General features: G+C 38.6%; 1 protein-coding gene across 1 annotated transcript in view; it reads right to left on the bottom strand.

Annotated features, from left to right (window-relative positions):
- Window positions 1-14,488, bottom strand: part of dcc (DCC netrin 1 receptor) — a 339,659-nt gene that overhangs the window by 80,327 nt on the left and 244,844 nt on the right. The window contains exons 17-19 of the mRNA XM_039615624.1: window positions 8,292-8,530; window positions 6,031-6,169; window positions 765-872 (exon numbers count right to left, since the gene is read on the bottom strand). Of these exons, the coding sequence (XP_039471558.1) occupies window positions 765-872; window positions 6,031-6,169; window positions 8,292-8,530 (486 nt within the window). The remainder of the gene's footprint in view (window positions 1-764; window positions 873-6,030; window positions 6,170-8,291; window positions 8,531-14,488) is intronic.

The raw sequence follows: 14,488 nt of genomic DNA, 5'->3' as shown, positions 1-14,488 counted from the left end.
ATCTACTGGTGAACCACTTGGGGGTAGAGTTAGGTTACATTTGAGTTAGATGCTAAAAAACAGTTTCCGAAGATAGAACAGTGTCATATAAAAACAAGCCTTTTGCATACATAACAGTTCTTCTGTTAGAACAGGTGGATGTGATCTCAACTGCAACTGGACCCATAATTCTAACAGGTTAACGGCATTCGTGAATTTTTTTTTTTGCAAGTGCGTCGCAGAAAGGTGATGCAAAATATGAATAATTATGGTGAAAAATCAGAGAACTACGATCTGATACCTGGAATGTTTGGGTACATGCCATTTAGAAGCAAATCTTAAAAACATTTAGGAAAACACAAAACATTTAGGATGTAAAACAGAAACAAGTAGAGGGTTTAAAAATATGCGATCTGTGTTTCTGAGTGTAAGGCTGTGTTGTGCTGTTATGCCTGCAGGGAGCGTTTGATTCGTCCTCGGGGACGCTGCAGGAACAGTGGAGCTCGTTAAAACAGACGGGTTTACAGCCGAGCTGATCGCCCAGAGGAAGAGAGATGGAACAATGGAAGATATTGTGTTAGGTGTGTGCGTTTGGATACACAAAGGAGCTGGATTCATGTAGTCCTGAACAGCGTGTTGATGTTTTCTACCTTCAGACTAACTGATGAACCTTAAGCTGAAAAAAATAATCAGAAATGTAACTATCTCTGCAACTACAATCAACAGTATGTGTTATTACAGAAAACTACATCGGTACACCTGTGTGTATATGTACAAAGACTCACCTGTGATTCGCCCGTTGGCCTCCATAGGCGGTTGCCAGCTGATCAAAATGGCACGGGGTCGTCCTTCACGGCTTATCACTGTTAAATCTTTGGGGGCAGAGCTAGGAGCTGTCAACAAAACAAAGGCAGTTAGCAGAGAGGTTACAGTGTTTGGAGGTGTTACAACACAAATGAAACTGGGCATAGACAATCTGAGAAGTAGGCAGTTTTTAATGGAACCGATATCACTCCATGATTTCTTTTCATTTGTTACACACTTCACACTTCTTACTTACATTTAACAACCAAACCCTGCTCAAACGTGGAGTGTCACAGGAAAGACTCGTAAAACCTGAAGAGCTTTTTGGCTAGAGAAGGCATTTGCTAACAGGTGGCTAATTGTCTGTAACATGTTAAACAGAGGAGGTTAATGGTGATTATATTAAAGTCATTTATGTAGTGTAGTCGGTTGATAGTGTAGCATGAGGCGAATTTATTCTTTGAATATAATAAAAATACAGTAAATTCATGACAATTTTCACCCCAACCTGTCACGGCAGATGACACCCCACTTCCTGTTAAAAGGGAGTTTTTCCTTCTCACTGTCACCAAGTACTTGGTCATAAGAGGTCCTGTAACCGGTGGTTTTCTCTCTAGGGTCTGTACTTTACAATCTCAAGTCCCTAGAGCTGGCTGTTGTTGTGAAGTGACGCTATATAAATTAAATTGAACTGAATTAATTATCTTGCTGAATAAATGGGTAAATAATAAAAGATTTTATTTCCTTTGAGACTTATTTTGTCCATTAGTCCAAAAGCCTATTGAAAAATACAACTAAATTTCTGTTGGGAGAATCAATTGTTTGAGTTCTACAAAGCCCCTTCCTAGCTCTTGTTTAATAATGTAAACTCTTGTGACTTTGGACATTTGATTGACACTTTATCTATTTGTATACTTGGTTGTTAAATGGATGGTTGGATCAGACAGTCACGCAATGACATACAAAGATGCCTTTTCCCTTTCACTGTTTAGTCTCAACATTTGCACAACTTCTGTCTGTGTGAGAAGTTCCAGAGTGGACAATAATCTATAATGAGCTCAGTTCAGCTGCTCTTTGGCTTTGTTGTGACTTTCTGCTGTGTTTGAACTTGCGGAAATTGTACAGAAGGTAATTTTCAACACTTTCCTGAACTGCCCTTTTGTGTTGTTTCTGTTGTGAAAATGTCAAGCGCTCGGCCTCACGAGAAAGACTCTGGCTTGTTGTCCTCCTCCAACCATCGCCATGGAAACTAAGTGGCAGCCTATCAGAGCTGTAGTGTGTGATGGCTGCGGGTGCTTCCTGAGTTACAGATGTGATTAAAGACGAGTTTTTAAGTTTCACAACAGGACAGGATTCAAAGCTTGCACCCCAGAGCTGGCTAATGAAACTGCTTGTTAAATCTGACACGACGAGCTGGAGGAAATTACAAGTTCCTGCTGAGCCTGTTAGTGATGGTGACAACCTGTACTTATCATAAATATAGAGGAAGACCTTGAGAAAATACATTGTGCACACACCTGCTGGTTAAAGTAGTGGTTCCAGCACTCAAAGCAGATATAATTAAAACTATTTTCAGTTTGTAGTCAATGCTACTGAATTGTTGACTATTGAAGATGATCACCATAATAAATATCACCAAAATAACAATTTTAACTTAGAAACACAACACAATTTAAATGTGACACCAAGGACTTCGAAATGACAGAGTTACTCTCAGAGAATTACTGTCAGTAGGACCTGAAGGTCTTGAGCAGCTACACAGGTTGTTCAAGTGTTGTCATTGATCTGATTTGAGTGCTGTTGAGTTGGAGGTGAGTGATGCTTTTTTTTTTAAAACAAATTAAACCATCAAAGAATAAGCATAAGAATGTGAGATATTAAGAGGATACGTCACAGGCCTTTGCAAATAACAGATACAGCCTTCTTGTGTGGCTCTTCTTTATATTACATATTAAGGATTTCAAATCAGTATTCTCATTAAACATTTCTTTAGGTTACAACTATATTAACTAAAATTGTTAAAGCTAAAACTGAGTTAGAAAATATGTTGTGCAAGGAGCTACAGAATGTTGCAACATGGCTTTCTGATTGCAAATAGAAAGACCATCATTTTGGATTTCGAATCAGCTAAGAATATAATTTATACATTTTATATAATGACAAAAATGTTAAAGGGAAACATATTTCATTCCACACCATTATTTTATCCTTGAAACTTTTTCAAACCCTAACCATAGCATTGCTTTAGGTAGTGAGATTATTTATTTATTTGTTCAAAACTATGAGTAATTCTTGTGGGCAGACATATTTTGTGTTTTTTTTTTGGTTTTTGTTTTTTTATTTTGAAGGATTTGGATGGTATTTTAGATTATCAGCACCCAGGGGAGGCTGCAGCACTGCAACACATCAACATTTGTCAAAAGGCTAAATTCTTGTGTGGTACAGCAACCCAGTGAGCTCAGGAACATTATAAACCCTTGCTGGAGTATTAGCTCAAAGCCATTTCGGCTCAGCAGAGACCTCCATCACAACTAATCAAAAACAAGCTTCAGATTCCTAAAAATAATAGCTCATTAGAGAGGGGGAGAGAGAGAAAAAGAGGATTATTGTTGTTCTTAGGCAAAACTGTCCAGAGCAACAAATGCAGTCTAAGTAGCATACACTGTATGAAAGCTTAATCGCCTATTCATTGCACCACCAAGCAATCAATCACCCACAGGACTTATAATTATGCATTTTTTTATTGGCAAAAATCAAGATCATTTTGAAAATTAAAACAAAACACATTGAAAAGACATCTTTGCCAGATGTCTCAGATTTAACTGAAATGTGAAAGATAACTGAGTTCAATTCACTGAATAAATGTTTAGAAAAAGATGGTCATTTCCTTATGAACACGGGTTGCAGACTGTACAGAAGTGCTCTGGAGATGATCCAGTATATAGTAGCACGATGCAAGCTAGGGTCATGCACACTGAGAGGCACAACCAAGTGGCTGGGATAGCGTACAGCAACATTTGCTGCATATGGACTACAAGTCCCAAAGTCCTGATGGGTGAAACCATCAAAGGTGGTTGAGAACAACAGAACTTCAGTCCTTTGGGACTTTGAGTTCCAGACAGACAAACAGCTGCTGTCTAACCAACCAGATAGGTTGACGGGCTGACAAGACCTCAGTTGTGACAGATGTGGCGATCCCAGCAGACAGCAACATCAGGAAGATCCAATAATAAAATCCAATAAAATAAAATCCAACAATAATAGAGATCTCTCTCCAGAAGAGTTCAAGGAACAAGACACTGTGCAGAAGCCTCAAACTGCCAAGTTTCTGGTTTTGGTTATGTTCACATCCATCCATTATATTGACCTTTTACCAGTTTGGCATACTGAAATGCATGTAAGAGACATAATTTCAGAGGTAAAATATGAAAATATGAAACTATGCTTATGTCTTAGATGAAGGCCATCTAATCCTACCCTTGAGTGGCTTGCTAGTGACCCATTAGTTTCAGCAAAATCCTCTGAATGCTATTTATATCATTTATTTCAGGCAAATCCATGTGAGGACCACATAAATGAGATGTTGCTAATAACAGTAATGCAATTATGACACAAGGATCATCTTCAGGTTCATCAGGGTTCATCCTCTGGTGTCTAAGAGACTATAGTTTTTAAATACACCAATACCATTATGTGATACACTCTAATATACAGAAATATTTCTCATATTTTCTTTCTTATTTTTCACAGTAAGACAGAGATGGTATGAACTGCAGTAAATGTAGTATTTACTTTGTTTTGCTTTTGAAAAAGTGGTCATGTGTATTGTTGTGAAAATATGGTCAGTGTGTGCCTCCAGAGCCAGTGGATCACTGCAGGGACTGAGTGGGCTCAGTCCGTCTGCTCACTCTGAATGTCAATGTATTCCAACAGGCCCCAGGGAACCGAGGCCATAATGCTGTTCACGCTTAATTGGGTGACAAATCCGGCAAACATGATTGTAAACATCCTGAAAGGGATACCTTGACATTTTGATTTCAGTCTGCGGTTGGGTTTCATTGCTGCAGACGAGTTGTTGTGTTGTTGCGGGGGAGAGTGGAGTTTCTAGATGACTGTTCACTGAACCAAAACATCATTTCTATCCATAGTTAAACTTCTTATTAAAAGTAATTGCTGTTCAGGGAGGGGAAGAAAATAGAGTAATGCATCTCATTGTTTGGTGCACCAATGCTTCCTGAAGCTGCCCTGTTTTCCTAAATATTACTTTCAATAGAAACAAAAGTTTCTGCACAATGAATGAATAAATGTCAGTCAAAGATTCACAATACAAACAAATGATTCTCCTCAAACCAGGATATTCACCATTCTCATTCACTGTTTGTGCAATCAGCAGTGCAATCTGGCATCATAGCTAGTCATTTAAGGCAATAAGATGTATAGTTGGCTGCTTTTCATTTGCATGAAGTTGATTCAAACCAAGGACATCCAACAGTACTCAGAGAAACACAGTTCTTGAAAAACCTTTAACTAATTTAAATTTTCAGAAAATTATTTTCAAAATTATTTTTGCTTTAAATCTAGTTTTGCACCCTGCTTCTTGGTTATTTTTTTTAAAGCGATTTGTCACAGGTATGTGAAAAGCAACATGTAAAAAAATCTTCTACACTAGCTTGAAACAAGTTGTGGAAATAAGGACTGGAAGACTAATAAAATACCTTTAGAATAAGTTCTCATAGGTTTACAAAGGTAGTAGAAAGCTAATGTCTGCATAGAAAAGAGGAATCTAAAAATATCTGCATATTTGACTCATGCATGACAAAATATTTGCTGTATAAACTTACTGCCTAATTTCAATCTTCAATAAGGTTCAGTTTTTTAATTTTACCAGCTTATAAAAAGTGAGCTATACCAACTTGACCCCTTTATCCTACCAATAAGCAGCTTTCAGAAAGTGAAAAAGCATCTTCACACAATTCAGATTTCCTGGTGTGCTAAAACTGTGGCCAAACTGCGCTCTGTCTCTATCTGGCACAGCTACAGTTTGTGCACTTGCAGTTGAATGTGAGCACCTGTTGGTTGTCTGTGATGAGAATCCTTAGCGCTTCCCTGAGTATTATGTGGTTAAAGGCCTGTTTGAGAGGTCTTGCGTTTGGGTCAGAAATAGGTTCAGCTTAAAGTTAGAGTCAGACCTACTGTCAGTGTTATGTTTATGGGATCCGCACAAAGGACAGAAGCTGTGAGACTTACCTGCTTCATATGTTGTAGCATGCGCTGTCATACTCCAGGTGCTGGACTTGCGGCCTTTGGTGACCATAACAGCAAACTCGTACATGGTGTTTGGTTTGAGGCCAGTGACCGTGTGGCTAAGGGCCGTGGTGTCTGCAGACTGGACACATGACATTATTTGGAAGCTCAGATGGCTTTATGTTAAACTAAAGGATACAAGAATAAAGCTGCTATTATAAGATAAAATATACAGCAAATACAATCAAGGGATAAAATAAAATAAATAAATAAATAAATCACATGCCTAGCCCTAAACCCTTATGCTGTGGGAGTGATCATGGTGGGCCGCCTGGATCAAAAATGCCAGGGCCGATTTTTTGTCCCAGTCCAGCCCTGAGGTCAGGGTTACTTATCATTATTATTGTGGAGCTCAAGGGTTTAAACATACACAACTAACAACAACTTTAGAGTTTTATTAAACGTTGATGGTGTCTATTCCCCAAACTTTGATGTGTGATGAGAGGGAAGTAGAAGCAAAGATGTTGCTCACTTTCTCTTTGTCTACTTCTTTATTAAGAACAATGGAGTCTGCCCTTGTATAGATTTCCTTTTTATATTGTTTTGGGAGCACAGTTCAGATTATTTTTTCCAAGGTCTTTTTTACCCTTACAAGTTCTCAAGAGTTTGGTTTCCCAAGGAAACTCAGTAACCCAAAATCGAACAAGGATTTTTTTTTTTTTATCTTGCTTTCAGACCACCATTAATGATACAAGCCTTGTGTTTTTACTACTTCACTGCAACAGTACTGCCTAAAATTTTAAGTTCTTTCTGCCAGCTGAGAGATGTTTTTTATATATCAATAAAAGCTTCAAAAGTGTATAAAAGTATTTATAAACTTTGGTTTGTAAGACGACTCCATTCTCCAAGAGGGGTGCGCATGATTATTCTTGCTGGTACTGAGCAGCAGCAACAGATGGGGCACTTGTAAAAATGTAAGTGAATGAATGGAGATGGAGATGAAAGGTATGAACTTTAATTCCTGTAAGCTGATAAATAAACAGCAGCAGGGGGTGGAGATGCAGTTGTGAGACTGCTCATTCTGGAGAAATACTGATAAGGTATATTCGAAATTAGGGTAAATAATAAATGTGTATTCAACATCGTTTGAATTTGTGACTACAGCTAAAAGAGCAAATGTGGCTAAATATGTAATTGTTTCATTGTTGTTGTAAGTTACATGCAAGACTCGAATTGTATGAACTCCAGAGTCACGTCCTAAGGTGGGACAAACAAATCCAAAGTCAAGCCCAAGTTAAGAAAAGTCCCAATATTAACTTCAATCTTTGCTTCTAACATAGCATCATAAGGCTTTACATAATGAGTAGATGCTAAGGGAAGCAAAATGTCAAGATACTGCCAACTCCATGTTAAACCTCATGTCAAATTCCAAGTTTGGATCAACAAACTAAGTTATAAGACAAATCAGGAGTAAAGAGTAGTCCCAGAATTTTAAATAATTGAGAAGGCATTAATTAAGAGGTAAAGTAAATCTAGTAAATCTGGACCAGTAGATGGTAAGTTAAGCACAATGTTAAGATTGCCGAACTAACCCTAACCCAATACAAGTAAGTCTTGTCCAAGCTGAACTACAAGGATCGACAGGTTCCAAGTGAAGAATACAAAAGTCAGATCCATGCAATCAAGTCTCATGACAAAATTTTCTGTCAAATCCTCAAAATTATCTCTAATGACCTTTGTTTCCTAAGTCAGGTCCTAAAGGCCCAAGTCAATCCCCCAAGGAAATACTGAAGTCAGCTAAGTATGCCCCATACCTTTGAGCCTCAGCATAACAGCCAAGTAAGTCCTAAGTTAAATCCAAGCTTTCAAAAAATGTATTTAATCTGTTTTGTTTATTTTGCAGGATTAGTTTAAAATACATGTCTTGCTAAAAGCTCATTTTCTTTTGAAGTGGAAGCCACTACTTATTTGCACTTCACAGCGACAAGATAATAATCAGTCTGAAATTGAGATATACACAAATCCAAAAGTAATTTTCTTGGCCCTACTGTTGATTCAAAATTACTATGTGGTACTAAAGATATCTGTTTGAAAATTAGATCATTTGCTTTTTTATAGTTTCATTTTTAAACATTATTATTAATTACTTAATCGCTCCAATCACAATCAAAGGTTTTATTTCACTTTCAAAATAAAAGTCTGAGAGTAAAAGTCCTCAAATGTAATGTCAACACCCAGAGCATACATGAGAGTCTGTCATTTACCTTGTACTTTCCACTGGTGGAGTAGCTTGTCTTCCACTTGACGGAGTAGTAACGAACTTCTGATGACTTCTGGTTCTTGGTCATAGAGTTGTCGGCCCAGGAGACACGGACTGAATCCGAGGACAGAGCCACAGCTTGGACCCCCACTGGGGGGATCATGGGAGTGCTGGTGTCTGGCATGGGAGTGGGGTATTTATCAAAGAGGTGGAAGAGGTCATCCTCAGATGGGTCAATGGGGTCTTTGAGGGGGGTTAGCGGTAACCAAGGTGTTTGGGAGCATTTAATGAAGTCATACAAAGCAATGGAAGTGCAATAATGACGTTTATATATGGAAACATATTGAAGACAAATATATAAATACATAAATAATAAATAGATAAGATGACATGCAAGTTTGGAAGTGACATGCAGCAGGCAGCCATGTTTGTTTGAGAGGAAAAGGAAGAGTGGTGGATGAGGAAGTGAAAAAGAGGAGAAAAGGAGAGAAAAAAGACAAAGATTAAGAAGACAAAGAGAGATTAAAGACATTATTCTAAACAGCAAGTGGATCCACAGACCCACAAAGGGGTGGGGCTTACAGGCCCAAACCCATTTTGGTGAGTAACCCACAGTTACTATAATAGACAGAACCAATGGCCAGTGACACTTTTTTTTTTTTAATTGAAGAAACTGAGGAAAAACAGGTCTTATAAAAAAGTACCTGTGTGAATGAAATCCAGCCATCCTGAGCCTTCTGCATATTTAAACAAATAATAAGTCATTTATGTGGATCTGTGGTTCCAGCAAACCAGAGAGCTTGCACTACCTTCAGATGCTTTAAGAAATGTTTCAGGAACAGAAATTAAACACACTGTGTTTAAAAAATGTACCTGATTTTGCCCAAATTTCTCCATTTTGTGAATCACCTATTTGTCATTGAATTACTGGGACTCTCTCCAAAATCAAGGAATCGTTGTGTGTGTGTGTGTGTGTGTGTGTGTGTGTGTGTGTGTGTGTGTGTGTGTGTGTGTTTGTCCTTTGCCTATCTGTACAGCCAACAATCCCGTCTACATCAAACTTGGTAGGAACCCAATTAAGTACAATGCTGAATTTGAAGACATACTGATCAGTAGTTTTAATGTAATTGCTAAAAAAAACATTTCATGACACTGCCAGCTACCCACGTGTGATATGTTTAGGGGAACACTGGTGAATTCTAGTCATGGCATCATTCACCACAAGTAAACCTACAAGAACACTTCTCACAATATGTTACTCAGTTCCTGGTGTTTCAAAGCAATGGACTACCACCAGATTACATTTCAAGTGGATTATTTTTAGCACTTCCATCAGTTAGCTGTGTTCCCCAGGCTCATTACGCTTGTATACTGTACGGGTATACAAAATACATGTGGATGTACTTCACTGAGGGTACACTCAGTGAAGTACATCCACATTTTCATTGACTGTATCCTCTTAGTTGTTCTCTTCAGGAAACTGTAGCATTATGTGTGTGTCCGCTTTCACAACAACACATTTCTTACATGTGAGGTGTTTGGAGGACATTTACAGGGTTACACTCTCCCTGAACAGATACTCTTTTAGTAACTTGTAAATCTAAAGATAAGAAAAGTCAGTAGTGGAGCTGGAGATGCAGGCTGAATACCTCAGTGAATGTGACTTCTGAACCAGAAAAATGGGAGAGCACCTGAAGGCAGTAGGATGTGAATAAAAGGCGTTAACAGATGCTAACAGAGAGCTGGAACGAGCTGAGGTAAACACAACGAACTAAAGAGTGAATAAAATAAAAGCAACTCTGCTGGTTTCAGCTCTGTGACCTCTGATCTACAGACAGCCAAACCTACTGAAAGCAGAAACACAGTGATGCAGATCATTTAAAATACACACAAACACACCCACAGTAGAGTTAAGTTGAGCTGTTTACTGGTTCACTGCAAAGCCGCTGACACGAATTTGAACTGAAATGTTATTTTTAGTCTTTTTCATTTAATGAGCAAAACAGCCTGCAGGGCAGCTAAAAATGAGCATTTGTAATGCGGGAAAATTTCAGTGTTTTTTTCAGGTTTGGTACTGGCCAAAATGTTGATGACTGAGATCGGAAATATGGAATATGGAAAAGTTAAATGATGCCAAAAAAATATGAGAACAACTTTATTGCTTCACTTTACTGTGAAAATAGAGGACAGTAAGCTCCAGTTCAGAGTGCTTTTCTTCTTCTCATTCTATTCACACTTACTTCTAGACAATAAGACGAGAGAAAGCTGATCTTTGTCTGTCCTTCTGCAGTATTTTTATTTTTTTTAATGATTCGAACATCTTTTCACCGAGCACACTTACTGTCTGACACCCACACACACAGATTTGTAACTCGAACAAACCATTTTGAACTTTACATCTGCTCAGACTGCATTGTCTCCTCAGGCTTCACATTAACAGTCCTCAAATTCCACCTACACTATCTGGACTTCACGAGGGGTCAAACTGGGCTATAGATTTAAGTGGGAAGTCTGCTGGCTACCACAAAACTACACCCATTACTTATACCGACACACTAATCAGTAGTGATTCTACTGAATCCATGTAATTTCAACCATATACCCAGCATTGGTCTTGTTTGAATGTATAAAGTCTTCTCTTGCAGCCCCGTTTAAAGTAACAAGAACAAGAGTGCTTCAAATTATTAATTTAATGAAATGATTAAATCCATGTGATACATGGAAAAATACTTATTATGCTCATTTCCAGACACATAATTTCATCTTTTTTGGACTCTATTAGAGTAGCTGTGCATGAGTCATGAAATAAATAACAGACACACACAGAAAAAGAGAGAAAAGTGTCCACTGCTGAAAGAAATAAGCCTTACAGTAAGATAAAAGTAGATCTCTTTGTAGAACAAACAAATCTAGAGCTTACATTTTCATATGACAGTGCTACAGATCGATATTTTTATGCCACATAGCTAGCATAAAAATGTTTTTTTTTAAAGGAAGAGCTGACAGGAAGTAGAGGATTTCTGGTACACAATTGGTATGCATCTGCAAGCCACACTACAACCTGCCTCCACCTCTGCTCCTCCTTTTGCTGCTACGTCTGACCTAGTCACTAACAATAACTGCTCTCCAGACATCCAGCTTTCAACATACAGCTTTGCCAACATTGAAAGGTCTCCAAACAGCACCAAATATAAGGTACGCTGACTAAATTTGTTTTTACAGTAATGACTTAAGTGTGGCTTACGTTTCCAAATACCTTTTAGGGACTGGATTAGTAGATTTGTGATATGTGGATTTATATAGAACCAGTATAGAGACCAGTTTCTTTCAGTAAGGGAATAGTGTTGACATTTACAGCATTAAAAAAGTTCAGTTGGAAACTAATGTTTTGTTTTTTTTTACATACATGGACAAAGCTATGAAAATAAGATTAAAGTTTTACATTTTGTTACAAAGATTCAATGCTAAAATTAAACAAGTTTAAAATATTTAGAAGTAATTCCTGTGAGACAGAAACTTCAAACTGTTCTAAACACTTGGTTTGACAGTTTTTGTCATGTCATTGAGAAAGTATACCCTAATATGGTCATCTCAGGCAGCCCCACCCACCTGCTGCTTAAATCTCTACATTCCTAAGAGATAGCCAATCAGAGGCAAGTAGAGGAAAAGAGAGGAAAAGAAACTTGTTTCAGATAAAGGGTGAACGAAGGTGCAGCACCAAAGTCTTGCATAAGATAAAGAAGGATTATTTTGAACTGTAATTAATGCAGAGCTACTCTGGTAGAGTCCAAGAAACTGAGTTGGAAATATTGCAGAATGAAAAAAAAGAACCCCCCCCGACACAGGCTCATCCTGTTGCATCTGCAGTGTAAACGAGAGAATCAACAGTGACATCTGATGCGTCGCTGTTGAAGAGAGATGTACAGCTGCAGGCCGAGAGAGAGAGAGAGAGTGAGACTTGACGAGAGAGAACGAAAGAGAGAGAGAGAGAGAGATTGATCGAGGAGGTGTTTGGAGCTGCAGGGCGAGCTGCACCAGGCAGTGTCGTGGTTAAACTGGTCGTCCAGCATCACAATAAAGCTCCAGTCAGGACAGAATACTGATGAGGATGAAGGACACGCCTCCTCCTCCACCCCCACTGCACTCTTCTCTCTTTTCTCCTCCTTTCTCTCGAAAGTCCTGTTCTGTATTCTCACATTTCTTCATCCTTTCGACATTTTTTTGCACTCCCTCTTACCTTCCCTTAGTGTTTTTCCTCCTTCCTTTCTCCTGCTCTAACTTTCTATTCCTTCTTCCCTTCTCTCTTCCCATTACTTTGTCTCTTATGTATTTACTTCCTCCTTCCTCTCCATTCTTTTTTCTCCCACTATCCTCTTATCCATCCCATCATCTCTCTCGCTGTCTCCCTGTCTCTGCGGTCCTCCAGTCGTTGATTAAATGGCAGCATGGCGGTTGGTTAGGGATCAGTTCTGCCTCTGCAGTGTGCGGGCGGCGAGGCGAGGACGAGGCAGTATATTAACGAGGATCCCGCCGTTAACGAGCCATTTTTTAAAGCTCTCGTAAAAAAAAAAAAAAAAGAAAAAGAAGAAGAAGAAGCCTCTCCAGCAGGCTGCTGCCATGACAAGACAGACAGACAGTGTGTGCGTGCGGGTGTAGGTGTGCCTGTGTGTCACTGTTGACGACCTTGGCAGAACAGTAATGGGTTTAGTTTCTACCTCAGCCCTCAGGGTCTTGGCTTATCAACTTCTGACTGTCACACTGCAACGCCATGTTAGACTGTATATCTGTAAAGAACTCCACCTGTATCTGTGCATCGCTGAAGAGCTCCAGCTTTGTGTATGCATCAGTGCAAAACTCCAGCTACGTATAAGTATCTCTACTCTGGATGTTTCTGTGAGAATCCCAAACTTCAGATAGGTCTACAAATCTTAGGAATTCTAAGTTTTGTCAACAAAATTCTAGTTTATTCCATTTATGTCTACAAATCTCCAGGTCTTTAAAAGTTAAGATGCATCTTAGAAACTCTAGATTACAAGATTGTACATTCTTCCTGAAAACTGAATCTCCCAGATACCACGGGTGTCTACCTATATCCAGAGAACTCCAGATGTGTCTATAAATACTGAAAATTCTTTTTTTGTGTGTGAACTCCTTGGTTGACTTTAGCATATCTGCAAATCTCTAAATAACCACAGACATGTCTTCAAATCTGCTCAAAATCATATATGTCTCTAGTCTCTAGAAATCATGTCTCTAGAAAACTTGCAGTGTCTATACATTACTAACAAAACTCTGAATGTGTCCTCAAACATTTACAATAACCCTACATGGTTTTGAATCTTTATAAAACTTAGCATGTCCACAAATCTCAAAAACATCTGAAGAACATGTATCAATGCAAAATCTGAATGAGTCTGTATTTCTATGAAACTCAAGATGTTTACATATCTCGGGACAGTATCCCCATTCAGGGAGCTCTGGATGTCCTTTAAATCTCTAGAATACAGATATGTATTATTGTCTAGATAACCAGAGATTCATTTAGACAACTGGAGACCTGTTGCACTTGTAGAAAATTTTAGCTATATGTGTATGTGTCTACAGAAAACCAGATGCACCTATGTAGATCAGTGCAGAACACCAGTAAGTCTACCAATCTACAGAAAGCCTCTGGAAGTGCTGAAGCGTGTAGTACTACTCAGTGTATTCATAAATCAACATGTGTCCGTGTATCTCTATAGGAGTCCAGATGTGTTTACATATGCCAAGAGAACCTCCAGATGTACTTACAAATCTCTGCGGATCTACAGATGTCCTCCACTCTCTCAGACACTCAGGTGTGTTTAGAAATGTCCACAAAAGTCCACATGTGGAGATGCATTACTACAGAACTCCAGATGTTTTCAACAAGATCCGTACAGCCGCAGGTGTTTATCAAATATCTAAACATCTCCTTATGTGTTTCTCCACAAGACCAAACATGTTTGTGTAATTCAAAAGGTCTCTCGATGTGTTTACAAATCACTACAGAATCCCAGGCATGTTTACAGATGTCTGCAGAATTCCAGGTGTATCTATATCGCTACAAAAAATTCACTTTTCATTGTACATCTATAGAACTACACAGAGATAAAGTATTGCTCACTGTAAACATGACCACACCTGATCCTTTGTCTCTTCTTTTGGACTGTTATGCCCTTC

The sequence above is a fragment of the Oreochromis aureus genome, linkage group 7, assembly GCF_013358895.1.
Source record: "Oreochromis aureus strain Israel breed Guangdong linkage group 7, ZZ_aureus, whole genome shotgun sequence".
NCBI lineage: Eukaryota > Metazoa > Chordata > Actinopteri > Cichliformes > Cichlidae > Oreochromis > Oreochromis aureus.
Note: the sequence above shows the minus strand (reverse complement) of the source record. Positions and strands in the feature narration are given on the sequence as shown.